The 10145-nt window shown below is 42.4% G+C and overlaps 1 protein-coding gene across 2 annotated transcripts in view; it reads right to left on the bottom strand.

Annotated features, from left to right (window-relative positions):
• Positions 1-760: 760 nt before the first annotated feature.
• Positions 761-10145, bottom strand: part of RPS6KA2 (ribosomal protein S6 kinase, 90kDa, polypeptide 2) — a 162987-nt gene continuing 153602 nt past the window's right edge. For both annotated transcript variants that reach the window (XM_009995651.1, XM_009995652.1), the window contains exons 17-21: positions 9079-9240; positions 4763-4839; positions 2828-2945; positions 1555-1692; positions 761-1171 (exon numbers count right to left, since the gene is read on the bottom strand). In XM_009995651.1, coding sequence (XP_009993953.1) covers positions 1046-1171; positions 1555-1692; positions 2828-2945; positions 4763-4839; positions 9079-9240 — 621 coding nt within the window. In that variant the 3' untranslated portion in view covers positions 761-1045. The remainder of the gene's footprint in view (positions 1172-1554; positions 1693-2827; positions 2946-4762; positions 4840-9078; positions 9241-10145) is intronic.

The raw sequence follows: 10145 nt of genomic DNA, 5'->3' as shown, positions 1-10145 counted from the left end.
GCTCCAGAGTGACACTTTGGCCTGCCAGAGCCTGTCTCCATGAGCAGACTCGGTGATGGAGTGGGGGGATGGTTGCACTGACCCACCCATCCACACTCTTCTGTAACAGCTGCTGAAGAGGGATCATCCCTTGCTTTTAAGGGGAGTTCCAGCTTGCCCAGCCAGCCCTTGCATGCTAGTTCCCTTTGGCAGCACTCCCACCACGCAGGAATGGGGCTTTTTGACTACTGTACTCAAAGTCAACTGTGCTGCTCTCTGCTTCTGCTCAGCTCCCCCTCACTTAGTCTTTCCACACCACCTGCTTGCTGGCACACAACCTTTTTCTCCTCAGATCCACAGGCTCCTGCTTACACTGTTTTACATGAATGCTTCCTGACAGTCTCATAAGACTCAATAATTTCCTCAGAGGAATAAGGGTCTCAGAGGTTTGCTGCTCTGAGAGACCAAGCAAGTCAGATCTGGTGGCATGCACACCTCTGGCTTCATTCCAGAGAGGGCATGGACAAAGTGCAAAACATTTCTTGAAATCAGAAGGTATTTCCAGCACTGACAGCCCTCTTTCCTTCATGTTGTATAGCACTTATTTCAAGTAAGGTATTATTCATGTGTCTCTGCAGCCACTTTATCATGACACATCCTGGAACATCTGAAAATATCCAAACCCTCTTCCATTCTTCATAGCAAAAAGTGCTTTTCTTGAGAAACAAAATGAAAACAGTGCTGCTATGGATTATCTTAAGGACTGAAAAATAGTATTTCTTAGGATGGGAAGGAAGGAGCACACCTACTTTATTTGGCTTTATCTCAGTAAGGAAAAAGAGCTATTGGCAAAATTGGCACATCTTCATGAAGTCGTTAAACTTGGAACCCTGGCTGGAATGTAAAAGAAATGATGGAGCAAAGGAGAACTTTGCCTTACGCTGGACTTCTGCTAGTTCTGGTGATTTCATGTGCAGGTTGTCCAAAACAGTTCTGCGAGCCAAGTGAAGATGGATCTCTCAAATAATAAGTTGTGGGTTTTCAAAGAGGCCTTTTGGGGATACTGCTACAACCTGGTAGAGGTAAGTCTTTTCATGCCCCTCCGCTGAGCCAGACTGGAGGACAATACAGGCTCCAGCCTTGGTGCCTGAGGTGCTCGGTTTAAAGCAAAGTAAGTGGCTGCCATCGCACCCTGTAAAATAGAGAAAGAGAAAATGCTGGGCTAAAATTAAGTTCTTTGCTGCTTTTCACTCCCCTCTCCCTCTTCAGTCTCCTGAAAAATTGGGCATGCATGGACAATATCCATTAATTGATAACAACATTTAGGCTGGCAGACAGCTGGGGTGTCTCTGATTCAAAGCAATGGGTGTCAGTACATGCACAGAGTCCCACCAGGTAATTACAATGCAGCTTGAAGCTAAAAATATCAAGCATATGACAGGTCAAAATTCTTTACTGTTAATATGGTGCCATATCAAATGTGGCCTCTGTGGCATATAATCTTCCCAATTCCTCTATCAGTTTCCAGAATATTTACACAAACACGAACTTATTCTGCAAGGAAGGTTGATTTACCTTCACCAGGTGAACATCCTGTCTGCTGAGTTGGTTTTGAGACAGATACTCCCTGTTCACTATCCATGGATGTCTTAGGACTTGGACTGCTGTGAGGCGCTGATGAGGGTCTACATGAAGCATCTTTGACACAATGTCCTGTGTTAAAGAGGAAAAAAAACAGTAAAAGGGGAAAAGTGATTAATAGCAGTGCAGGTTTTATCAAGATCTTCTCAGTGGCAGTGTCATCACCAGCCTGTCCAATGGAAAGAGGTAAGTACTTTAGATATACTTTATATTTTGCAAGTGTAAAGTCTGATCTTCAACATTTGCAAGTTTAGCTCAGTTGATAATCCAGTCAAAAGCTAATGTGGAGGGTATTCCATTTACTGTTAATTACTGCTGACCTCATCCAGGTGATAAACTGCACCTAGAGAGGATGCCATCTGGAGGCATCTCCTCACTGACTCCAACCCATGCTTACAAGAGAAGCTTAGAATAGAAATCTAGCATTCAAATGGCTAAAATTCAGTAAGATCAGTTCTGCCATATCTGAATGTTTTAATTTCAAAACAGAACATCTGAAAAAAATTAATTGTGAGGCTTATAGGTGTTAGTAGCAAGATGAATGTGTTAGTAGGGTTGCTTGCAGTTTTGTGGTAGGACAGAGCAATGTTCTTCCATTGGATACTACCAGTTGCTGAAACTGAAATCTCCTGCAGGAATCTCTGTATTCTATCAAAATTTCTGATTAATGCCAGGCAACTGGAAGCTTAACAGCTATCCTGCCCATCTACCTGTCTCATAGACCAGTGTACAGCTTCATGTCCAAAAGTCTCAGCACCAGATGAATTTTTCATGCTTTGTGATAGATGGGCAGCCGAAACTGCGAACTACACAGGAGTAAAAAATGCGTTTGTAAACTGCCTGCTCCTGGGTCACTTCGAGAAGCAAAAATGTGTTTCACATATAGAAAACAAATTAGTTCCATTGACTACTCTACACTTCTTTTAAAAGTTCAATTGCACCAAAAAAAGAGTTTTTTGCTATTTAAATCTCAAGAGCATTCACAACTGATGGTGCTATATTATGCTTAAATTTAATGAAAGAAACTACCAAAATTTGTGACAAACTATTGCATGCAGAGTGACAGAAGCATAAAGAAGCAAGCTTTTACTGTGTAAGACACTGAGAAATAATCCTTCTGACTATCTCTCTTTAAAGTTTGTTATAATTGCAGACTGCAAGCCTGTTTCTGAGAATAAGAATAAAATCTGAGAAAGTGTTCACTGACCTTTGCAGTGTCAGATACTGAATCCCAGTTTCCTCCTGTAAGTGCATATTTGCCACTGCCAATCCTGGCCAGAATCTCCTCTGGGGTGTCATCTGGTCCATTTGCAAAAGGAGTGAACCTGTTTTAAAAAAAGAATACAGTGTCATTTGCAAGTATATGATTTCTAGGATGTAGCGCTAACTGCCTCCAGTTGCACCAGGATCCAGAATGGACCGCAGATGTCACTGCTTTATTTTCACCCAAACTGTACAGTCTGGTGGTTACTCTTATTAAGTTGTTCTGCAGAGGAAAAGACTGATTCCTTAATTGTTTGTTTAGATTTTTTAAAATTTTTTGTTCTGTTCTCATTTTTTTAGAAATGAGATATACTTAAAAAAACCCAACAAACAGGTTTTACCTCTTTAATTGTTTTAACTCTGCTTTATTGTCAATAGAATAGTGATGATGGGAGGAGAATAAAATCCTGGCTGCAAATAACAGTCAGTTCCTACTAACTCTCCTCTGATGAGGCACAACAAGACCATCCCTAAATGCAGTGGTGGCACCTAGAAAGTCAGCACTTCTCAACTGTTTCCATTACTTTCATTTTCTCTGTAAGCATAGGAAAAAAGTGAGGTAACAGCACCTGTTGGTTAATTTATTATCCACTAGTTTGTGCACTTTTTATTTCAGATTTAAATGTATTTGGATTATTTTTTTTGTTCACATTTAAAAGAAGCATTTTGAATATAATCAGCTAAACAAATGTGACTTTGGGTCATACATTATGTATTGATATAGATTTACTGATTCTGCTTGTGTATCACTGCAAATCTATGGCATTAGCCAGAAAGAAACAGTTTTTTGGAGATCCCAGCAGACTGGGACACTGCCCCAGAAAGTCACAATATATTTCAGCTAATGGCGAACACATTTGTAATCAGCAACAAAATAGATGGAGTAGAAAATACTGGCACTTTTTCTATAAACCATGAGGCAAAAGACATGAATAACAGAAAAGTAAGGTCCAACTCTTTGTTTTCTGTATAAATCTAGGAATGAATCCAAGTTCCTTGCCGCAGTTGAATGATCATGAAGCAGATTAAAGAGCTGTGAGAGGTAACTGAAAAGTTTCAAGCTGCACTTAGGTGTGATAAAAGTGCACATACCATACCCTGCAGCCAGCAAGAGAAAGGAAATTCAGGAGGCCGGTAACTCCAGATTGGGTTTGCACACTATGTTTCTCATCCACCCCAGTGCATCTTATTCCTCTCTATCCTTAACTGCTTATTTCAATCTGTCCCTTTCTCTGGGCCTTTGTGTGTCAATATTTACCTTCAGCCAACAGGTTGGTGTGTGTGTTTGTTGTTTTTTTTTGCCAAGTAAGTTCCTGCTGCTTATTGCTGTTCTTGCTGGTCTGTTAATTTGCTTTCTGTCCTTTCTGCAGAATATTTTCAAATAACATCTGAAAAGTATGTTTAGGTCTCTTTTTTGTTTGTTTTGTTGGTTGTTTTTTTTAGCCTTTAAAGGTGCTCAGATACCTCAGTAAAAATACAACAGTAGAAGAATGAAGCTGAATAGAATACATGTATTAATAGAAATTAATAAACATCTTCTTATGGATAAGGTGAACTTTATATGCGTCTTCATACTCCTATGCTCTTCATCTAGTGTAAAACTTTCACACTGCATAAGTGGTGAGTGAGCCTTTTCAGAGTTACAGGCACAGCCTGTTAAAAACCTAAACAACTTGTTAAGTATCAACAACATTTATGTGTTCCAGAAAATCTTATTCTATGTCTTGGCATCAATTTTCTTGCCTCATACAACCAAGCACATTTCTCAAAGGAGGCCAGACAGTTTGCTGTCTCCATGTGTGACATCTTTCTGGCTTAATCAGTGCTGAGGTGCTGAGCCCACTTGAAACTGCTGGTCTAGGAAGAGTTCCTCACTCACCCTGCTAGCATGGTATACAGGAGGATTCCCAGGCTCCAGATATCACAGGCTGCATCATAACCTTGGCGTTTAAGGACCTATGTGAAGGAAAGAGAGAGAGAAAAAAATAAGTTAATTTTCATTGCTGAATTTTTAGCTTCTGGTCTTTAAAAAGGACAGATTTGAGGTTGTATCTGATGATATTTCCAGGGCTTAAACATGTATCTGGCATGAACAGGTGGCTGCCTCAGAAGTATAATATTCAGTAATGGTGCAGAGAAAGGCGAAGCCCAGGCTGGAGTGAGCTGGTTGTTGTTTGAGCCCAGCACAGCTGTCACCTTCACAGTGACAGAGATGAGTGTAGTGTGTTGGAGGCTTTGGGAGCCTCTCTGACCATCTAACACACAGCAAAGCAGAACAACATTTCAGTGTTTTAAAATTTTTCTTTAGAAAAAAGTTTGTTAATACTTCAAAACGTATCCTCTTAAAATAAAGGTTACCGAGAACACTCTGGATGCAACAAGTGTAGACCTGAGTGACACCAAGAGGCATGGCTAAGCTCAGCTTGGATTTGACACAAGTGGGTGCACACTAAGGCACATCCAATGTCAGACTAGTAAAGAAGCATGACAACTGCAAAGAACGGTAAAAACTTATCCTTATCTTACTTCTGTATTAAGAAAAGTGGCCACATTTAGGCTGGACTTAACAGATAATAGGCTAAAACTGAATACCTTGTTTCTATAAGGAAAACAAGACCCACGGTACTCAGCAGAGATCTGACCTGTAGGTTCAATGTTGGTACAGGATGGCAAGTTATAACAGTAAAATCTGGATTTCATCTATGATAATGCATACCAGAAGAAATGCCTTGTTGAGTAAGTGAAAGTGAAGTCACCAAATGAGGCAGCAATGAAGGGAAAAACTTTGTTTCTATTTGGCTCAGAAAAGCTCAAGGACCACCTCCAGGTCTCCCACTTGCTCATAAAAGCAAACTACCCTTCTGTTTATTCAGTTCAGAGACACAAGGAGAGTTTTATCCCATTCTGTTGGATCAGTAGATACATTAATTTATATATATATTTTTAAGCACATAAAGGAATGTACAAATTCAGCAAGTCTTTGTCAGACCTGCAGCCTTATTACCCAGGAGTGATTTCAGCCATCTGAAGCCTATCACAGAAAAGAACAAGACCTGCTCAGGAAAAACAGTTTCAGAAAATGTTGCCTTGACAGATTTTACAAATGAGAAATGGTAAAGCAACCATCTGCCAGGTATGTTGCTGAACGAACATTCGCCACCTATTAAAAAAACCCAACAACAACAAATCCCCCCCCCAAATAGCTGCATTTCCTCCTTTTGACAAAGCTGCTAAAATCCTGCTTCTCTCTCTCTCTCTCTCATGCACATAATATATACAGTCTGGCTGTTTCAATTGTTCTTATTTCCTTAGTTCCTGCATGCACTCCCTCTCTGTTAATGTTAGTTTTTATGGGAAACGTTTATTTGCTATTTGACAAACTCATTTGCTTCTTGCTTGACCTGTGAGACTGAGCACCAACATTTATCTTTCAGAGTGGCCATTCTTGTTGCTTCTTAAAAGTTCCATTTTCATTGCCATTGCCACCCTCCTCCAATAACCAAGGACAATCTGATCAAGGCAAATAACAAAAAGTGGCCAGTGATGATGTTTAGTGGCACAGGGTATTAAGCAAATGGTTACAATCACTCTCAAATGATGGGCAGGTGTCCCTGTGTGCTGGCACTCAGTTTGCTAGAATGCTGCTGGACAACAGGGGCATTCACGCTGTGTCAGTGTCTAGGGAAAGCTTTGCTGGGAATTACTTTTTATTGACAGCAACTTTACCCCATGGATAACAACAGAATCTAGTGAGAATCATCAGTTAGTGTCTCTGCTACTTGAAAATGTCTCGAGTAGGTCTGTCTGTGCAACTGTAGTGACCAGAACACTGAGCTGGCTGGAGCAACTCTTGAAAGGTTTGGCCCAAAAGATGAGTGTTCGATGCACGGTGCAGATATTACCAAACAGGAACAGGCAACTGTCTTAGAAACAAGTCAGTCAGGGAAGGAGCTTTGCAAACGCTGGGCTGCTGTCGTGCTCTAGTGGATGCTGAAGAATTTACCACCCGTGATGGGTGATCTAGGTCCCCCTAAAACAGAATTTGGTGGGATCCGGAATACACGTAGGAGCAGGTTCTCAGCTCCACGCACGGCAGGGCGTTGTGGTGATAAAATTCCCCCAGGGTTAATCCAGTTCTGTGAATGGCTCAGATGTTTATCCAACCTCCTTTTACTTCTACAGGCTTTGATTTACTGTATTAACAGCGCTGCGTTTCTCCGTTGTGACACACGCAGGGGCGCTATTAAGCGATCCCATCACTTCCAAGGCCAAAACAGCGGTTCCTCACGGGTGTCGGAGGGAAGCTGCGGGATCCCATCACGTCCTGTGCCCCCCGGGACCCTCTGGCCGGGCGGGGAGCGCGGGGTCCGTGTGTGTGTCCTTCCCCCGCCCCGGGGCGCGCGCTAGGGGGCAGGCGGGCGCCGCCGCTCGTGCCGGCCCGGACCCGGCGCTTCCCAGCGCGCGCGGCATTCCCGCGGGAACACCGGCTTTTCGCCGCCCTGCTCGGCTCCGGGCGGTTATGGCAGAGGTCGCCGCGGGTCTCAGGGAGGGAACCTGGAAGTCAGGGCCAGGCTGGAGGGCAGCCCAGCACTGAATCGCAGGTAAAGCGTGAGAGCGCTTAAGGCTCCGTCTGTGTGAGCTCTGACAGCCCCAGGAATGTTTCGACTAATTGCCGACGTTTCCTGCATCAGCAGGACCTGTCTTACTCATTTATGGGCGTCTGGAAGTGTGACTTCTGCTCTCGGTACACGTCAGAGTAATCGGATCTGTAACTGCATCAGGCTGGCAACGTTTGTGGTTACAGACTCTACACACAAAATAGCCCATCACGAAAAATTGCTACACCTATTTTAAGGTCATTGTATCTTGGAGAAAATCTCAGTGCTTTAAATCTTGAAAACATGATTTTTTGTTGTTGTTTTAGAAATTGAATTGCTTTTTTTATAAATAATTTTTTATTTTTTTATTTAAATTTAACAGCTCTTTCCAGTTACTAAAACGAAAACCCAACCAAACAGCAATAAAATAACAAAACAATCTGTGTTGGCAATGGAAGATCTTTTGCTGAAAAAAAATCTGCTTTGAATTTATACTGCCATGGTAATGGTCTCAATTTAACAAACTCTCCTGATGCTGGAAGGCTGTGATACTTTCAGTATAAAAGGACCTTGTACAGAAAGATCATTCTATTCTTTTCCCAGTTACATACCACCCAGATGAACACTGGATGGAGGAGAGTTACAGGGAAGAAAAGATTGCTAGATTGCTGGATTATACCAACTGAGAGACAGAGATATTTGACAGTAGAGGACAGATGAAGTATTGCAAGGCAATAATTTTGTATTTTTCTTATAAGGACCATAACAAGCAGAGGAAGACACACATTTGAAGTTGTGTATTGTAAATATTAAAATTGCTAATAAGCATTGCTCCAAGAAATGGGCAAATACCCAGGATATTAAGCTCATACTCCTTCATTGGAAAGAAGCAGCTTTTAGCCTTTCAAGGGTGAAATACAGCAAACAGCCCAGACCATTCACAAAGCTGTGGGGCCTGAACTCACTCCTGTGGGGTTACATAAAAGGAACAACACTAGCCAGTAATGCAGAGCCACCACTTCCCATGCCTGGGGGAAGCTGATTGGTCTTCCTCCGTTTCCTGGTCTGTGAAAACAGGAAAGCAACCCTTTCCTACATCCCTCATAACCTAGGGGACTGGTACTAGGAAAGCCCAAGAGGAGAGGTATTTCTTTAGCTCAGTGAAGTCAACAATAAAGCTCCCAGTGACTTCAGCGTGGTAAAGATTTAATGCGTGTTTTTTTTCTTTTGAGTCTTAATCCTAACATCAAGACTTCCCTCTTAAGCCTTACCCTGTTTGGATGCAGTGCACTAAAGGGGAAGCAGCCTGAGCAGAAGCAGCTAGAGTAAAAAGGTATTTGTCCTACTGATGAGCCAAAGCATTGTGTACATGCCCAAAACAGACACTGTCTTCTGTCAGGATGAAAACAGCTGCCCTGACAAGACCCGGAATAGGAAAGTTATGGTAACAGACTGTGCAAGCACCAGTAGCCTGGCTTCTGCCTTGCTCCGTCTGTAAAGGCAGGGGGAAGAGGGAGGGAGAGAGGGGGGGAGAAAGGCGGGGAGAGCTGCTTCCTCGGACACGCTCGTTACTCACGGCTTTGAAATGCAATCCTACCTCGGGGGCAACAAAGTTGGCAGTGTAGCAGGGTGTCATGAGAAGCCCATTCTCTGCTCTCAGTTGCTTGGCAAACCCGAAGTCACAGATCCTGATGGAGTCTGGGTTTCCTGACTCATCCATGTAGAGGATATTACTTGGCTTGAGATCTCGGTGCACAACCTTAACAAGAAAGCAGTGAATGAGGAGAGGAGGTCAGGGAGCATCCAGGCTTGGCTGCTACTTCTGGTCTGCTGGTTGAGGTAGGTCAAGAACTGAAGCAGAAAACATTTAAGTCTTGGAAAAAAGTTGCTTATAGGACTTGTCCAAACAAAAGGAAAAAAAGAGACTAAAGTCTGCTAAAATCAGAAAAAAAAACTTTTATGGCCTCTGCTGGTGTATTAAGATGGAGGCTGAGGCTCTAAAGGGAGACACTTTGCCTGACAGTGGCAAGAGGGGGTCGCTGTACAAACACCTTTGTGTCAGAGTCTCCTGAAATTTAATGCTGAAAGGTGAAGAAATCCTGTCACAGGAGAAAAGTGTGTAAGGGTCTTCTCGTGACTGCCCATGTGAAGGGCTCACACCTGAAGGGAGGGCTTATTTTTTTTTCCTTATTTCAAAATGTATTCACAAAAACCTTTTTTGTAGGCACACAACTTCAAGTGGCTACATGTTCTACCAGACATGCTGCACTTCAGTGGTGGGAAAACAGCCTTTACTTGTTCTAGCCAGACTAAGAAACTATCATGAAAACATAAAAGCCCAAGCACAAAATGCTCTTGTTTTAGCCATCAAACAGAAAAAGTGTCAAATATTTGACTAGTCATCCTAACTGCCTGTACCTGAGAAACAGAGAGATTTTCAAAGTGCTGTATGTAGAGAGCTCAGAATTTTAAAAGCCAGCTCTCTAACAGCAAGTCAGAAGCTTGCCCCATCAGCTGCTCAAACCGCCACTTCATTTAGAAAGACGAGCATTTGATTTTCCAGTTTTCTGCTGATTCAACTACCCTATTTGAAATTCTGTTAAAAGATCAGGTACTGCAATAAATACTGTGATAAAAAAAATAAATCTCAATAACATGAACACA

The sequence above is a fragment of the Chaetura pelagica genome, unplaced genomic scaffold, assembly GCF_000747805.2.
Source record: "Chaetura pelagica isolate M959 unplaced genomic scaffold, ChaPel_1.0 scaffold954, whole genome shotgun sequence".
NCBI lineage: Eukaryota > Metazoa > Chordata > Aves > Apodiformes > Apodidae > Chaetura > Chaetura pelagica.
This window is presented reverse-complemented; position numbering and strand designations above follow the sequence as displayed.